Source organism: Colobus angolensis, unplaced genomic scaffold (assembly GCF_000951035.1).
Source record: "Colobus angolensis palliatus isolate OR3802 unplaced genomic scaffold, Cang.pa_1.0 Scaffold131, whole genome shotgun sequence".
Classification (NCBI taxonomy): Eukaryota; Metazoa; Chordata; class Mammalia; order Primates; family Cercopithecidae; genus Colobus; species Colobus angolensis.
The window spans coordinates 4045627-4064657 of NW_012114364.1; the positions used below are offsets into that span (position 1 = coordinate 4045627).

General features: G+C 36.5%; 1 protein-coding gene across 2 annotated transcripts in view; it reads left to right on the forward strand.

Annotated features, from left to right (window-relative positions):
* Positions 1 to 19031, forward strand: part of PTPRQ (protein tyrosine phosphatase, receptor type, Q) — a 238997-nt gene that overhangs the window by 104919 nt on the left and 115047 nt on the right. For both annotated transcript variants that reach the window (XM_011934111.1, XM_011934113.1), the window contains 2 exons: positions 2616 to 2757; positions 5834 to 6103. In XM_011934111.1, coding sequence (XP_011789501.1) covers positions 2616 to 2757; positions 5834 to 6103 — 412 coding nt within the window. The remainder of the gene's footprint in view (positions 1 to 2615; positions 2758 to 5833; positions 6104 to 19031) is intronic.

Sequence of the window (19031 nt, forward strand, 5' to 3'; positions counted from 1 at the left end):
TTTTATTTGCTTTGTCTGTATGGGTCACTGGGAGATAGATATCAAAAGAGAAAAAAGAATCCTTTTCTTAGAGTAATTGCATTCCTAGGACAATCGTGTATGTGTATTAGAGTGTGGTTGTCTACATATGGATCTTATCTCCTGAGAATGGTGATCTCTAACATAGACTGTCTTAGCATGGTGGTGAAGCAAGGGCTCTGACTTCAAATTACCTGGCCCAGATTCTGCCTTTGAGACTTATTGTGCTTCAATAGGGACATTGCTTACTTCTTAACGCAAAATGGGAGTTACAAAGATGTGTACATTCGGAATTGAGGATTACAAAGGAAAGTCTACATAGAGCATTTCAAACAATTCCAAGCATGTGATAAACATGTTAGCTATTGTTGCTGTAATTGTACACAGTTTTTAAAAGAACAAAAAAATCTGTCCAACATTGTAGTAGCACTAAGCATGGAATGACAATATGCCATTATGTGAACATGAGAATAATTTATATTCTAAGATTTGGAAACAGATTTTCTCAATAGAAGCACATCTTTAATATTTCACAAGCAGCAAAAATACCATCTTTATACCATTAAGTATTAAATATATCGTTTGGGATGGGCAGTAGTTTTGTGTTTTAAGATCTGCTACCTCATGTTACTCCTTTTTACATCTATTGTCTCATTCATCAATTTTCATAATCTTATTTGCTTTCGAATTCCTTTAAATGTACTCTCATGCCATCTTTTTCCCTGTCTGAGCATCTAGTTACTATATCTGCTTTCCTCTTTCTGTTTAGCTTTCTCCCCTAGTGTGTTCTATTTTCCTTTCTCTTTCATCTACCCTGATATCCTGACAGCATCAATTTATATTATTTTATCTGTTTTTCTATTCTTTTTCTTCTTTCAAATTATGTGTGCATTTGTGGAGGTATAATAATGCTACAACCACTTCAAATGTTGCTGCTATCCCAGTCAATCCACTGTGGTCCACGGATAATGAAATCAATAGGTGACGTCGGTCACTCACACATACTGAAAGAAATTATTTATTTAGTACAAAGTTCTATCAAAATATGTTTGTAAGTATTTATCACTCATGTTTCCCTTTTTGACAACATACGCTTGTGTAAATCTGTTCACTATCCCATAAACTACTCTCTTATTACTATGCCCTCTTGAGTTCAGTTGTTTCTCTGGCTATTAGCTCTTCCTAACCAAAATCATAATTTGCTTGTTTTGTGTTTATTTTTTTCTCATTCAGAAATTGTATAGTTCTCTAGTTAATATAAAAATGCTTTGATGGCAGGGACCATGCCTTATATGTGTCTATAATCTCAGAATATCTAATATGTGTTTTGTAAATAGTAAGCAGGAAAGAATGACTGCAATAGATTAGGTAAGCCCTTAAAGTAAGTCAGTCAATTCCTAGAGATTATTTTTAAATACGATTCTAATTGTAAATTTTCCAATAATTAATATTCTTGTTAAAATTTCTGTTACTGTGGTGTTTAATAAATAATCAAAATGGTTTATATTTTGTCAGATATAACGTAAGAGTCCTACGTTTATATCACATAGGAGATTATCTTCTCTGTCCATGAGGATAATTGATTAATCTTAACTGCTTTCTTGGTTAGGACAATTATCTTTGAATGAAAACTTTGTACTTAATGATAATTTTTTGTATGAGAAAACATATTCCTCCTTGGGCAACTATGATACTCTTTTGTTCCTTTTCTCATTTCTCTAAAAACAGTATCAAATTAGAAGTTTAAGAATTGGCTGGGAAAATTCCCAATTTAAGCTTCATGGAAACAGATATTTTAAAATTATTATTCACTGCTGTTTTGTCAGTGTCTACAGACAGTAGCTGAAGAATAAATACATTGACACAGGAATGCTGTGGGTATTAAAAATGAATTTAGATGAGTTCAGAAAAATCACGTGTCTCCGACCACCACAAGTTGGTTTTAAATTGCAGACTGTAATTATAGCAAATTTTTAAAAAATGAGTATATAATTCCAAGTAAAAATTATGAAAACAAAACACTCTAGTTTTCTAAAAAGTCAATTATAGGCCAGGTGCAGTGGCTCACACCTATAATCCCAGCACTTTGGGAGGCCGAGGTGGGTGGATCACCTCAGGCCAGGAGTTCAAGACCAGCCTGGCCAACATGGCTAAACTCCATCTCTACTAAAAAATACAAAAATTAGCTGGGCATGGTGGCACGCGCCTGTAATCCCAGCTACTCAGGAGGCTGAGGCAGGGAGAATTGCTTGAACCTGGGAGGTGGAGGTTGCAGCAAGCAGAGATCATGCCACTGCACTCCAGCCTGGACAACAAAACGAGACTCGGTCAAGAAAAAAAAAAACAAAAAAGTCTAAAAAAGGCAATTATGAGGTTCTTCAGGGAAAAGAGGCTGCCCCGTTCATCCTTGTATCATAAACTGAGCACACTCTATGGCACAAAATAAATGCTAATATTTGTTTTATTATAATTTAAAATATCCATGCTTATTAATCCATAAGTTAAATATGAAAGGAATAATTTCAATGAAAATATTCCAGTGATGAACAATTTTTTGACAATGCATTGGGACTAACAATTTTTTTTCTGCTTTTCAGAATATATCAGGCTTTCAAACTGAAGCCAAACTTGTTGGACTAGAACCAGTCAGCACCTACTCTATCAGTGTATCTGCCTTCACCAAAGTTGGAAATGGCAATCAATTTAGTAATGTAGTAAAATTCACAACCCAAGAATCAGGTTAGATACACTTTTGGGGCCTAAAATGTTTCATTTTATATTTAACACCTTTCCTTTCCTTTTCTCAGTTTATGTGATAAAGTATCATTACTTAAGAGTCTACTTAAAGGGAAATTGCATTTCAGTGATTTACGTTTAGTCTTGGTCTTGTGTGAAATCATATGCTGTATGTGTGTTTATGCATACATTTTTACACATAGTTTTTCATTTTGAACAAAGAAGTTGAAATAAAAAAGTAGTTTGGGAACAAAATAGCCTTCTAGATATCTATGAAAATTACCTAATTCTTGGAACTGTTTGAGATAGCTGGGGAAAAAGGGGGAAATGAACTAGCAGTCACTTTTAACAGGCTGATTTATATTTTTATGAAACAGTATCTATAATTTTCTTTTAAGAAGATGAGTTGTGACATTTGGAGAGCATGAGTCGTTGCATAAGCCCCCTATGTTCCCATCATCCCATCTTTACCATGTAGATGACACTGAAATATCATTGGCCTAATTCATCAACAGCTTACCTGCTGTGTCACACATGTAGTACACATGACATATCTTGCCTTTGTGTGCACACCGAGTAGTTTTTATTTACAACCATTTAATGATGGCTTAGTAATGCACTTTTCCTTTTCTCAACTGGACAACACCGTTAAAAGCACCTCTTTTTAATTTTTTTTTTAACTTCTGTCAATGTTTATTGAATGAGTACAAGATCCCGTTCTAGTCATTTCTCCTTATCAGCTCTAGATGCACTTCCTGGTATGTTAGTGAATCTCTAAATTGAGACTATAGACCACTGACTACTAAATTAATCATTTTTGCGTAAATTTATGACTACCTGAGACTGCTTTTCATAGCATTCCTGTAAGAGAGGCAAAATAAATAGCATTTATAGTGGATAAAAGTACATGCTGTGAAGTCATTATCTGGATTTGAATTTGAGCCCCATGACCTACTAGTTGTATAATCTTGGCAAAGGCTCATGACTCTGTGAGCCTCTGTATCCTTAATTGCAAAGAAGCACACATTAGCAGTAGCCATCTCATAATGTTGTTGTCAAACGTATTTGAAAAAATCCACATAAAGCACTTTATAGAGTGTTGGACACACAGTAAATGCCCACTTCATAGAGTGCTGGACACACAGTAAATGCCCTCTAAATATTACTGTTGCCCCCATTCTCATGTTACAGATGAAGAAGCCATGATTCAGGCATATTAGATGAAAAGGACCTCGAGAAAGTTAGTGAAGAACCTGCCTAGAACATTGGTCTTCTGACTTCTAGTGATGAGTGGACATGACTGTAGGAAATGCATGTTGTAAATGAGTGATAGAATATAAAAATGTTCAACCCATAAATAAAAAATATTTTAATAATATTTGTACATGAGAGCAATGACAATCGAGGCTAATCTTGTAGAAAATGCTCTGTAAACCAATAAATATTTTTATCAGCAAGATAAAATTGTACCCCAACATTCTATGCTCTGATTATTTAAATAAATAAAATTTTCACCTTTAAGAGTTTTAATATAACTAGTTATTTTTTTTGAGGTTCAAAAAATCAGGAAAATAGATATTCACAAAATCCAGATTTAGAAACTAAAGTTCAACAAATTGTCAACTATCTTATGTTAACTTTAAAAATGTTGTTATATGATTCTGAAAACATGGAAGTGAATAGTTAATAACATTTAATTGCCATATCCCTTGATCAGCCCAGAAATTATCTTTAAAAAATTTTTAATGCCACACATTCCCTAAGTATTCTCCTTTAGTACTGGTGTCTTTATCTTACAGAGGAAGAAAAGTTTATAACAGCTCAGTTTAGATCCAGGTAGAGCAGTGTAGGCAGGTCAGGGATCACCTGAGTATTCTTTAAAGCACTATATTTTGCATAATGGCAGCAAGTTATTTTCTTTCAATTTTCATTGTTTGTAATCCACAGATTGACTATGTCCCAATTTTTCTTCTAGCATTATCTTTTACTGTGACAAGAAAATTTATTCTACTAATACCACCATTAGGGGATGTTGGCTAATTGGGCATTTCTGTGGGAAGCAACCAGTCTCTCTAATGTGCAGTCACTTTCGTGGGTTAGGATATTGTTCCTGGCCGGGCGCGGTGGCTCAAGCCTGTAATCCCAGCACTTTGGGAGGCCGAGACGGGCGGATCACGAGGTCGGGAGATCGAGACCATCCTGGCTAACACGGTGAAACCCCGTCTCTACTAAAAAATACAAAAAATTAGCCGGGAGAGGTGGCGGGCGCCTGTAGTCCCAGCTACTCGGGAGGCTGAGCCAGGAGAATGGCGCGAACCCGGGAGGCGGAGCTTGTAGTGAGCTGAGATCCGGCCACTGCACTCCAGCCTGGGCGACAGAGTGAGACTCCGTCTCAAAAAAAAAAAAAAAAAAAAAAAGGATATTGTTCCTTAACCAGGCCTTCCAGATACAGAGGACCTCTGAGAAATTGGGTTACTTTCAAGTAAATTCAGAGAAGCTCTAGAAAATAAGACTAAGACTCCTTAAATCTTCCTTCCAATGATGTCTACAAAAGGTACTTAAAGATGAGATACTCTAGTTTCTTCCGAAGAAAACATCCCAGTAAAAACCAGTACCTTTAAATTAGTTAGGGGTTTCCAAGTACTGTGAAGCCCAGATTTGTCACATCAGGGAGGCACCTGTATCTATGTTTTGCATAAAAATGTTCCATAATAAAGTATTGCTAAGATTCTTCCTTTCCAAGTAAAAGAGCAGTTATCAAACACTGCCTGGGCCTGGGCTTGAGGCTACACATTTGCTTCTGAGCTTTCGAGGATGTGATTGGTGCTTGGAGCTGGAAGGTATTTAGTGACTGGTTCAATCTTGTAAGGATTAATACAATAGCATAAAAAGCAAGTCAACAGCCTTTTGATTCAGTCTATGTTAATAACTTTTTAAGCACACATTGAAAATTTGGTATATTAAACATTTTTCTAGTTGTACTTCTAAACGCAGTTGTATCTAGTGATCACGTAATTCAATCAATTATCTACTTACATGTGTATGCACTTTAACTTGCGGCATATGTTTATCTCTTAAGTTCCAGATGTCGTGCAGAATATGCAGTGCATGGCAACTAGCTGGCAGTCAGTTTTAGTGAAATGGGATCCACCCAAAAAGGCAAATGGAATAATAACACAATATATGATAACAGTTGAAAGGAATTCTACAAAAGTCTCTCCCCAAGATCACATGTACACTTTCATAAAGCTTCTTGCCGGTACCTCATATGTCTTTAAAGTAAGAGCTTCAACCTCAGCTGGTGAAGGTGATGAAAGCACATGCCATGTCAGCACACTACCTGAAACAGGTAACTAACGTGAAACAGGTAACTAACATGAAACGTTTAACTATTTGGGGATTGTGTCAATACCACCTGCAATCTTTATAGCATACTTATCTAATCATATAAAGCACATATTAAAAAATACATCACAGGCTTTTTATCCCACGTGTTGCTTGAGTACCAGCTGTTTACTACATTGACCCTTCTCCAAAACATTGGGAGATTGAAGGGAGGAAAAAAAAGAGAGAGGATCCGCTTTACTGTATTTCCACAAATATAAAACCCCAACTTATTTTATCATGATTTAAAAGAAAAAATAAACATGTAAACCTTTCATGTATATCTTTTTTTGTCTTATTTGTTTTTATGGAATTCTAGATGTTTTCCCGAACCATATGGTTGCAGTATCAGACTCAGTTTCATCTATTTTCTCCTCTTTATATCAGTCTTTATCTTTCATGTTACTTGAATAAAATATCCAGGTCATTCAGCTTTAGTCCACAAGAAGAAATTCTCACCTTCCCTAGCAGTGCTCTATCCTATGTTATAATATCCTTCATCCTATTTTCTTCCATATTCTACCTGCTTATATTGAAGTCTGTTTCTTTCCTGATAACACCACTTCCCTGGATGCTTGTCCTAATGGGTACTGTAGATATTGGCAATAATTGTTAACTTCTGGCACTTCCAGACCCTTTATCTTGGAAATGTCTTTCAACCCGTCTTGAGGCTGTAAACCTAGAACATCAAGACATAGTCTGCCTTCTCTCTAATTTCAGCATCTAACTCAGCATCCTTTCCTTCTCCTTCTTCCAGTGCAACATTTTTTCAGACTACGGTGTTTCCCTTTCCAGGATGGAATAGTTACATTTCAATAACACCATCTCTTGCTCCTTAGATCTCATACCATGTCATTGTGACTTATCCTCCAGGAAGATTCTTCACTCTGAGAAGACCCCATTAGTTGTTTTTTCCAAGATGCTGGCTGGCAGATATTTCTAGGAAAAAGTAGAAATGATTCTACTTTTTTTGTCTGTAAATTCATCATCCTTAATTGTCCCAGCTTCTCCACAATCTTCTATGTATCCCTTGTTTATATTCCATAGGAAATATGTTCATAGGAATACTCTCTATTCCATATGAAAATTGTTCTCTTTCTGAACCTAGTCTGTTCCCCCATCATCCATATTTATTTTTATTTTACTAATACTATCAAATATATTAATAGGCCCTCCTTCCATCAAAATTTATCCATGTCTTTATTTATGCCTTCCAGATACCTTCCCTTAGGATGTCCTTGCCTTCCTCTTTTAGGGATCTAGTTGTTCATTTTCATTTTAATCTTATGTCTTCTCTAGAACGTTACTCCATCAATTTAGTCGCATCTCTCCTGCATTTATCCTCTCTCTCTTTTTCTTGCACATTCATCCAAATTGTTGAAACATTTCAACTGAAGACATAGTTGGAGTATCAACTCCAAATATATTTGAAATGGAATTTGTGTTGCATGAAATCACTGTCCTTTTCTTAGTTTTCTATGCCTGTTCTTGACAATCCATTGGACCCCAAGCCTCATAGTTTTATAAAATTCCTTACTCCATCTCTTCTACATACAATCAGGTCTTATCAATTTAATTTCCATCATGGCTCTGCAATTTGCCCCTTCTCTACCTTGACCACCACCATTGTATATCAGAGGGACCCTGTTGCTTCCTGTAATAACACCCTAACTAGCCTTATCACCCACACTACTTTACCCATAAGTCTCATCTTTCCACCTACTCACTTAATTGAATCGGTTCTAACATACAAATAGACCATTTATGCATTGGCAGGGGAAATGTATTATCTGAACAATAAAGGTTAGACATGTCAAGTTGGGTACCTGAAGCACAGAAGTAATAATGAAAGGCACCATGTGTAGGAGATGGGTTAGAATACTGCAAATATTTTACTCATTCTCGTTGCCTAGAAAATATCCTAGAATCCATCGCTAATTAGAATTTGGCTTCTCTCTAGCTTTTTATTCTTCTATCCTTTTATTGTATCTTCTCGTATAGCTGATGTCTCCAGCCAAACTTCATTTATTTAGCATGCTATTTCACTATTTCAGTATTTTAACTTAGAAAACATTTATTAAACATCTACTATGAACTAAAAATTGACTAGATTCTCTTCTTTAAATATACCCAACCCTTTTTCATCATCAGATTGCTTTGCTTCCCTTAGCCGTATTATTTTCCCTTTCTATGACACATAAAATTTTATTCATTTTTAAAAGCCCAGCTTAAATGTGCCTTCTTTATTAAAGCCTTTAATGGCATTTCTGGACTTCATCCCAGATGTGCTGACTCATAGCCTCAATGAGTGAAGCTTAAGAATCCATACACTTAAGAATCTCTCTAGGTAATTCTGATATTCTGTGTGTATCGGAGAGTACTGGAGTAGATTACCAGGAACTTTTGAGGACAGGCAAACAGTGTCAGAAAGGTCCATCAAGGGGTGACACGTGTTTTCCTAGTGGGTGGCCAGCACGTCATTGCTATGTGGAGTCTGTGGGAAGAAAAAATATTCAAATCCAGGTAGGTGGTCTGCATCAGGGTGGTCTAGCACCAGGTAAAATGGTCTTGATCATTGGGCAGGAGCTGAGTCTTTGAGAACTGGCAAATAAAATACAGGACAATATATCTGAAATAAATGAGAGATTCAGGAACAAGGCAGGAGATACTAGGTTGGTGCAAAAGTAACTGGAGTTTTTGCCATTAAAAGTAAGATTGAGTACACTGGTACTCAAAGTGACAGCTTAGACACAGGAATGAAGCAGGAATTCAGTTAGTAGAACTGTGACACATGATCCAAATCGCAATGTGCACCTGATGTAGAGTCACCTGAATTTAAGGTCCAGGTCTTTGTAAAATAATAATAATAATAATAATAATAGAAATTTGAATTCCATCTTAACTCAGGATTAAAAGGCAACACATGTGGAGACTGAAGGGATTCTAAATCAAATAATTAGGTGGTTATTAAACATATTGTACTATGAACTATGTACTTTCCTACTACTGAGGACCATTGCTTCTCAAAGCTTGAATTCTGCATCAGAATGTGCAGCACTGTGGCATGGTTCTAGACTTATGGAATCAGAATTTGGGAATTAGGACCCAGATCTTCATTTAAACAAGACATGTGAATAATACAGTGCTGAATTTGGGAACCACTCATTTCCACTGTAAACTCTTTGCTTGTAGGAACTATGTCTTATTTGTCTTTGTTTTACTCACAGTTCCTAGCAGAAAGCCTTGGGCATTGTAAGCATTCAAATGTTTGTAGAAGAAAGAAATGAATTGCTTTCTTCTAAAATTCATTATTTTTCGTAGGTGTTTTTACTCCATTGCAATATATTATTTCCACATTCCCATCAGGCAAAATCGTATATATTTTCTCCCATGTAAATATAAAAATTCTTTAAATTAAAGAGAGTCATTTATATAAAGCATGAGTATTAACTGCTGCTTCAAAAATATTTTGATTTCATATCTTTAAAATTGTTTTGCATCTAGTATGTAATTATATTTATGATTACAGTATTTATTAGGTAATTAATTTGATTTTATATGATTCACATGAATTATTTGTTGATAAGAGGTTAGTAAGAACTGGGAATTTATTGTTCAGATTGGAAACAGTTTTACAGCCTGTTGCATACTTCTAATTTATGTGGTCTAAGATTAGTCACAGTGCATAGCCAGCTCTGAGTCACTGACTCCATACTTACTTTTGACATAAAGTGAAATCAAATTTGGCGCACTCTCTCACTGCCTAGTGTCTGACCTTAACATTCCTTCCAGGGATTATTGGGTATTTTTTAAATGTAAACTTGGTCAAATCTGGATGCAGCCAAACGTGTATCATGACGATTGAATTTATGAGGAGATTAGTGTTTGGTGTCTAAGCTGGTTCCCTTGTCACAGTCAGATATGTTGGAACAGGGCAGTAAAGATGAAGGTCCCCAAACTTTTTAACAGCATTTTATGCCCAAATATATCATATATACCAATAAAAATAATAACAGCAAGTCCATGTGCATGCGGTATTTAACTTTTAGAACCTTGAATTGATTCAAAATGCTTTTATTCATTTTACTATCAAAACTTAGCATAACATGGATGGAACTGGAGGACATTATGTTAAGTGAAATAAGTCAGGCACAGAAAGACAAACTTCACATGTTCTCACTCATTTGTGGCAGCCAAAAACTAAAACAATTGAACTCATGGAGATAGAGTGTAGAATGATGGTTTCCAGAGCCTGGAAAAGGTAGGAGGGGCAGGGGGGCAGGAAAAGCGGGAATGGTTAAGGGTACAAAAACATAGAATGAATAAGGTCTAGTATTTGATAGTACAATGAGGTGACCAGTCAATAATTTCTTTTACATTAAAAAATAACTAAAATAGTATAATTGGAATTTTTGTAACACAAGGAAATGATAAATGGTTGAGGTGATGGATACCTCATTTACCCTGATGTGATTATTATACATTGCACTCCTGTATCAAAATATCTTGTGTACCCTGTAAATACATACACCTAGTATGCACCCATAAATATTTAAGATTTAAAATTAAAAAACAGTTAAAACAAATCTAGTAAATGTTTGGATTTATTATTTGGTTTTAAAAACTTGGTCTTTTGTGCGAGATAATTTTATAATTTGTGTTTATCCAGAGCTCTTCCAAGTTCCATAATTTGGAATCAAAAGAGAAAAATAAGGTACTTCCCTCAGATGCAAAAACTTAATTTAGGGAAAGTAAAATGTGTATTTGTGATTTTTAGAGGTGTTCTTTTCTGCAGTGATTTCTTTATTAGCTTTTAGTCCAATGGAAGATATCAGGCATATGCAGTGATCCAGTGGAAATCCACTGGGCTTGCAAATATATTAATGCTACAGTATGATTGACTTGGAATGTATTCAATTTAATTATCATCATCATCATCATCATCATCATCATTTTAGAGACAATATCTCACTGTGTCACTCAGTCTGGAGTGCAGTGGCTTTATCTCAGCTCACTGTAGCCTCAACCTGCTGGGCTCAAGTGATCCTCCTACCTCAGGCTCCTGAGTAGCTAGGACTACAGGTTTGCACCACCATGCCCAGCTAATTTTGTTTGTTTGTTTGTTTGAGACAGGGTCTCATTCTCTTGCCCAGGCTAGAGTGAAGTGGTGCTATCTTGACTCACTGCAGCCTCCACCTCCCAGATTCAAGCAATTCTCGTGCCTTGGGCCTCCCAAGTAGCTAAGATCGTAGTTGTGTGCCACCACACCTGACTAATTTTTGTATTTTTAATAGAGACAGGGTTTCACCATGTGGGCCAGTCTGGGTATTGAACTCCTGACTTCATGTGATCTGCCTGCATCGGCCTTCCAAAGTGCTGGGATTACAGGCGTGAGCCATGGCTCCCAGCCTGCCCAGCTAATTTTTATTTATTTTTGTAGAGAGAGTCTCACTATGTTGCCCAGACTGGTCTCAAACTCCTGGTTCAAGCAATCCTTCTTCTTCAGTCTCCCAAGGTGTTGGGATTACAGGCATGAGCCACATACCCAACCTAGCTTATTTGTTAAACAAAATACTTGTATATTTTATAATAATTTATAAAATTCTTATATACCATTTAATAGATTGAATGTGGGCAATAAAAGTGCTGTCCTTCTATGGCTACAAATTGGTGCACTAAATTAAAAGTTCACTTTTCCTTTATATCCTACTTACATAACTTTCCTCATCCATCTCCTGAATTAAGATTTGAAATAAAGGATGCAGGAAAGTTGCATGATTCTGATTGCTCTCAAACAAGTGAATTAAAACATTCAACTTACCAGTGGGTAATCACTGAAAGCACAAAAGACATTATAGTTGCCTATCACAAATCAGAGGGAAATAACTATTAGTATATCTAATTGAAATTCAGGTGTTTTGTACAATATCTTTTATATAGACTTAATTATTAAATATAAAATTTTTCTTAAGGGTCAATATCAGATGAGGAATGTCTTTTTCCAATTCTTGTAGTGCAGTGGACAGTTGACCAATATATACTTATTTACTGCTTGCTATGTTCAGGTTCTAGATGTGGGGTTCAAGACTCAAGTTTGAGTGCCAGGTGGCATTGGGGATCTTTGCCCTGCATATCCAAATAACTCCATTATTATAATAAAACATATTTAATATATATAAAACAAACACAAACCTACATAACATGTTGGTCAATTTTGTGGCTTGAAGTTTTTTTTTTTTTTTTTTTTTTGAGGCAGAGTCTTGCTCTGTTGTTCAGGCTGGAGTGCAGTGGCACAATCTCGGCTCACTGCAACTTCCACCTCCCAGGTTCAAGCTATTCTCGTGCCTCAGCCTCCCTAGTAGCTGGGACTACAGGCCTGTGCCACTACCCCCAGCTAATTTTTTGTATTTTTGGTAGACATGGGGTTTTGCCATGTTGGCCAAGCTGAGTTTGAACTCCTGACCTCAGGTGATCTGCTCACCTCAGCTTTCCAAAGTGCTGGGATTACAGGTATGAGCCACCACACCTGGCCCTGAATATTTGATTAAATAAATATTCAGGAGAAAAAGATTTTACTGAGGCTTTTTTGAAGTGTGAAATGTGAATTGGATGTTGCTTATTGATAGTTTCAAAATTGCTTTCCATGAGAAGTTAAGAACCAGTAACCTAATTGGAAAAGGATGATACGGCACATATTTGTCTTGAACCTTGAATTTTGTAGACAAATACGCTAATGTTTACTTAGGTCATCTGATATAGATCAATAAAAGTCAAGTTTTCTAAATGTTCTTTTTGGTTTATCAGTATGCTATGAGAAAATGCCAATTGTACATATCAAAGAACATTCCTCATTTATTGGAAATATCTTGGATGGTGAGGTTAATGAAATCAGAGGAGATTATGGGTTGACTAAAGCACTCATGAATAGTGATACCCTCACTATTCATGAAAATAGTGAGAATAGTAGAGGAGAGTAAATAGGAATTTCAAGATACAGCAAGAGAAAACACACAGTGGAGAAACGAATGCAATACAAGGGGTCAGGCTGAGATGGAAGCTTGACTGGAGAGGAGGGTATTTTATTAGAAGGAGTAGAAGCAGGAATGTTGAATAACTGAAGTGGACCCTTACTTTCTCTGCTCTTAGTTTGGTGTGACTGTCACAGATGTTTGAATCTGGTATAATAGAAAAGCAGGAACTTGTTCTAAATTCTCACATAAGTAATTCTAAAAACAATGATTGTTTTTGGCCATTTTCCTGAACACTGCAGAAATCTCTTTAGATGGAGAATTTGTTCATTACATATTTACTAAGCCTCCTAAGTAATAAAGAATAAAATCTCCAGTCATTTCAATGGCCCATAAAGCCCTTCTTTTTAATCCAGTATTTTCTTCCCTAGTTATCTGTCACTTCCCTTATCTTGAAATGTATCCTCGAATGCTACCTCTTCCAAAAGGATTTCTGACTAATTTGCGATTGAACGTCCTTCCTCCCAGCTAGAATTTTCCGTACTCCTTTCCTGCTTTACTTTTCTCTTTTGGATATTATATGTACCATTATCTGTGGGTCTGTTCTCACTACAATATAGGTTGCATGGGGACAGAGATTTTTCTTTGTTCAAACCTATTTCCAGTGTCCAGAAAAGTATCTGGCATACAGTGATAATAAGTATATTATAAATAAATGAATCAATCAATGAACAGGCCAAGAAGAGTGATAGGCATACAGCAAACACCAAATATGCGTATGCTGGGTGTCTTAAGTAGAAACTTGCAGTCACAAAACTATTTTTAATCAATTATGTATTAAAACATGAGAAAGGCATGTCTTGATGAATATATTTTCTAATTAAACATTTTAAAGATAGTTGTAGATTCAAATGTAGTTATGAGAAATAATACAGAGAAATCCTGCATGTCTTTTATCCATTTTCTTCCAGTGGTAACATCTCTCAAGTAGTAATATCTTGCAAAACTGTACACAAAGAGTATATCAGATGGAGAACATTTCCATCAGAATAATCCCTCATGTTGCCTTTTCATAGACCCAATTCCTGCCCATCATCCTGGCATCTCTCCTCATTCTGAACCCTTGGATACCACTAATCTCTTCTCTGTTTTCTATAATTTTGTCATTTTAACAATGCTATATAAGTAGAATTATAAAGTATGTAAACTTTTTACACAGAAAAAGACATTCAACCAAGTTTTTTTGAGTAGCAATCTTTTTCTTTTCTTTTCTTTTCTTTTTTTTTTGGAGACAGAGTCTTGCTTTGTCATCCAGTCTGGAGTGCAGCGGTGCGATTTCGACTCACTGTAACCTCCGCCTCCTGGGTTCAATTGATTCTTCTGCCTCAGCCTCCCGAGTAGCTGGGACTACAGGCGCACGCCACCACACCCAGCTAATTTTGTATTTTTAGTAGAGACGAGGTTTCACCATGTTGGCCAGGCTGGTCTTGAACTCCTGAGCTCAGGCAATCTGCCCACCTTGGTCTCCCAAAGTGCTGGGATTACAGACATGACTCACTGCGCCTGGCTTTTTTTTTTTTTTTTTTTTGGTATGGATGCACCACAGTTCCCTTAACCATTCACTGGTTGAAGGACATGTGGGTTGTGTCCACTTGTGGCTATTAGAAATAAAGCTGCTATAAACACAAGTGCAGAATTTTTGTAGGAACATAAATTTTCCTATGTCTAGGATACATATTGAGGAGCACATTGCTGGGTCATATGGTAGTTGCATGTTAAGTTTTTTTTAAGAAACTGGCAAACAGTTTTCCGAAGGAATTGTACCCCTTTAAATTCACTCCAACAATGTATGAGCCATCCAGTTTCACACATACGTGTGTGTAATGATATATCATTCTGGTTTTAACTTGTGTATGGCTAACGTTCAATAGCTAACTGAATATATTTTTTCATGTGCTTATGTACCATCTGTATATCCTCTTCCATAAAATGGCTATTCATTACTTTTGCCTGTTTCCTCATTGGATTGTTTTGTTTTATTGTTGAGTTTGGGAAAATTTTTAATATATTCTAGTTACTTGTTTTTGTTAGATACATGGTTTGCAAATGTTTTTCTCCCAGGCTGTAGCTCGTCTTTCCTTTGTTTTATTATTTTTTTTTGGTGGGGGGGACGGAGTCTTGCTCTGTCGCCCAGGCTGGAGTGCAGTGGCGCAATCACAGCTCACCACAACCTCTGCCTCCAGGGTTCAAGCAGTTCTCCTGCCTCAGCCTCCTGAGACTACAGGCATGTGCCACCAAGCCCAGCTCATTTTTTGTATTTTTAGTAGAGACAGGGATTCTCAGTGTTACCCAGGATGGTCCCGATCTCCTGGTCTCGTGATCTGCCCGCCTTGGCCTCCCAAAGTGCTGGGATTACAGGTGTGAGCCATCGCGCCTGGCCTGTAGCTTGTCTTTTCATCCTGTTAGTAGGGTCTTTAACAGAGCAAAACTTTTTAATTTTGATGATGTCTTATTTATCAATTTTTTCTTTTATAGATTGTGTCTATGGATGTCTAATTGCTCTAGTACCACTTGTTGAAAGACCTATCTCTCCTTCATTGAATTGCTTTTTCTTTGAAGCTTAGTATGTTGCTAGTTAATACTGTATAATGAAAATGTACAAAGAATAATGTTCCAATTTAAGTTAGATTTAAGTTAATGATATTCATTAATAAGGACTCTTCAGATATAAATATTCCAGAATATCTCTTAGCTTTCTAATCAAAACAACCATCAGTGAATATTACCTTACTTTGGAAGGTATTGATATACATTTGAATTAAATTTAGTTTTTCCAAATAACCCCTAATTTGAGAAATATATTCTATCTTGAAACTAAAATAATTTAATACAACTGTATTTTGTTCCCTCCCCTCCCCTCTGTCTCTCTCCACATTTTGTAAAATGTGGTCCTGAATAAGTCACAATATAAAAATAAATGTACACTTAACTTCCACTTCCTCTAACCACAGGCTACTTTCTGTTCCTCAGCCTTGGGAACAAGGTGAAAAACAGTAAGCAATTTGGGCAGGGCGTTGCCAAAACAAGATTCAAGCAGCCATATGTGGACACCTCTTAAAAGAATTTAGGGAAACGAGACCAAAGAAGCCAGGTCTGATTTTTAGTGACAATAACAAATGTGAAGTGACTCCTCCCAAGTAAGAGTGCCGCTGGGATGTGGCCCAGTCACATGCTTAGCTATGCTATGCTTCCCAGAAAACCCTGATGCTCTGCTCCAGGAGAGATCTTTTTTCTTTAGAGGTTCAGTGTCTTGGGAGCTCTTTGATTTTGTCAAAGAAATAGCAGAGATTCCCTGTGGGCATTTTAAGGCTTGGAGTCAAGGTATTTTTCTGACACAGCTTAGCAAAGTCCATGTATCAAATGATCTGTTTCTAGTTTGTTTAAATTATTCACATCATTTGTAGACCTAACATGGCAAACCTTCATTATTTAATCATAATAACATCTACTACCCATACTAACTTATGATTCATTTTCTGTGCCTGGAAATAGTCTCTGTTTAACAGTAATACCTGGATGCAAAACAATCCACTGTTATATGGTCACAAAATATTAATGATCTTCCAAAGACCAAGAACACACTTTATAGCTGTTGCACAGAAATTCACACCCAGAATCCCCAAAATTAAAAAAAAATTGCACAATACAAATAGTAAAGACACACATACATATAACACAGATACTCTTACACATACATCTTTTATGGAAATGTGTTTGGTGAAACTGTTCATTTGTTAAGAGCCACAGAAGTCATATTTTGCTGAATAGCTGCTCCAGCTACATTTTTCTTTGGAAAATGTATCACTATAAGATACCGTGTTGATTGTATTAGATAAAAGAAAAATATGTTGTGATAACCGAAAAGTTTCAAGGGCTTTCAAGTTGTATAAAAACGGACATGTGGACAAGGTTAATTGGCCTCAGGATGCAAAATTGGAGCTCAAATATTATATCAAATCATTGCAAAAAGTGTACCACACCTATCTCTTGAGGTCAAATCTAGCACCCAGAAATGGAGAAAAGCTTCAAGAAACATTGCTGGTTGGCCCTCTGCCACATGACTGTATGATCTGATTACCTGTAAGTTTCACAAAAGATTCATATTTCTCTGCTAGTTTGATATTGAGAATTTGCTCATACACCTCCCTAATTTTATCTTCTTGGTCCTTTGAGAAACACATAGTATCCCAACTTGTCAGAGAAGAAACGTGAGCTCGTCCTTCTTTATCCAGGGGAGACCTGAAAAATTAGGTGGTGAGAGTACTGCAGAGTGAGGCTGATTTTCCAAAGCACCAGCTTTGTTCTGCTTAAGAACAATTTACAATGGTCTCCACTGCTGGTAATGATTATCTTCTTTTACGTTCTGAAAAATCTGCTCTGGCTGGAAGGTGCTGCTCACTGCAAGCTGGGATGGGCCTCAGTGGAGAAGGTAGGGTCTATATCTGAAGCAGAGGTGGCAGGATTACCAAGACTAGGGCCAGGCAGAAGGCACGGTGCCCTAGCGTTGGAAAACCATGGCTTGGCAGTGCCACCTCCATCTCCATGGTTCACTCCAGGGTCACCCACTGGTCATGCCATGCTGCCTGCACAGTCACTGGCTTCTCGGTGGTATTCAAAAGCCAAGTCATTTTCCCATAGCTCATTGAGTTTGAGGAACTTTCTGGAGATTGCCTGAGATTCTCTACACAGACAATCATGCCATTTGTTAAAAGGGTCAGTTTTATTTCTTCCTTTCTTATCTGTATGCCTTTTGTTTTTTCTGTCTTAGTGCACTGACTAGAAATTTAACTCTATGTTGAATAAGAGCAGTGAAAAGGAATACCCTTGCCTTGTTCCTGATCTCGGGAGAAAACATTCAATTCTTTCACCATTGCTTGTGATGTTAGCTGTAGGTTCCTCTTTATCAAGTTGAGGAAATTACCCTTTACTTGTATTTTTCTGAGAATTTTTATCTTAAATAGGGGTTAAATTTTGTCAAATGCTTTTCTTTTGCATTGATAACGTTCATGCAGTTTTTCATCTTTGGCCTATTAATAAGGTGGATTACATGGATTGATTTTCTAATCCTGAACCAGCCTTGAGGTTCTTACGCTGCTTGGCCATGATGTTTTTTCCTACCCCACTTGGTGTTGATATATGTGTATATATAACTGATTTCTATTTGATGGTATTTTGTTAAGGATTTTGCATCTATATTTATGAAAAACACTAGTCAGTCGTTTGCTTTTTTGCACTGCCTTATCTAGTTACTATATAAGAGTAATACTAGCTTCGTGAAATGAATCTCTTCTAGTTTCTGAAACAGATTATGTAGAAATGGTATTCATTATTCTTTAAACAATTGGGACAATTGTCCAATGAAACTATCTGGACTTAGAGATATCCTTTTTGAGAATTCTAAAATTACACTTTTATGCTCTCAGGATGCAAAGTTTGAGCTGAAATGTACTATCAAACAAGTTAGAAAAAGTAGCACTTCTAGATAATTCATAGATTGCAAAGGAAATCTTAAGATAATTTTTTATTATACTTTAAATTCTAGGGTACATGTGCACAACGTGCAGGTTTGTTACATATGTATACATGTGCCATGTTGGTGTGCTGCCCCCATTAACTCGTCATTTGCATTAGTTATATCTCCTAATGCTATCCCTCCCCACTCTTCCCACCCCACAACAGGCCCTGTGTATGAAGTTCCCCTTCCTGTATCCAAGTGTTGTCATTGTTCAGTTCCCACCTATGAGTGAGAATATGTGGTCTTTGGTTTTTTTGAACTTGTGATAGTTTGCTGAGAATGATGGTTTCCAGCTTCATCCATGTCCCTACAGAGGACATGAACTCATCCTTTTTTATGGCTCCATAGTA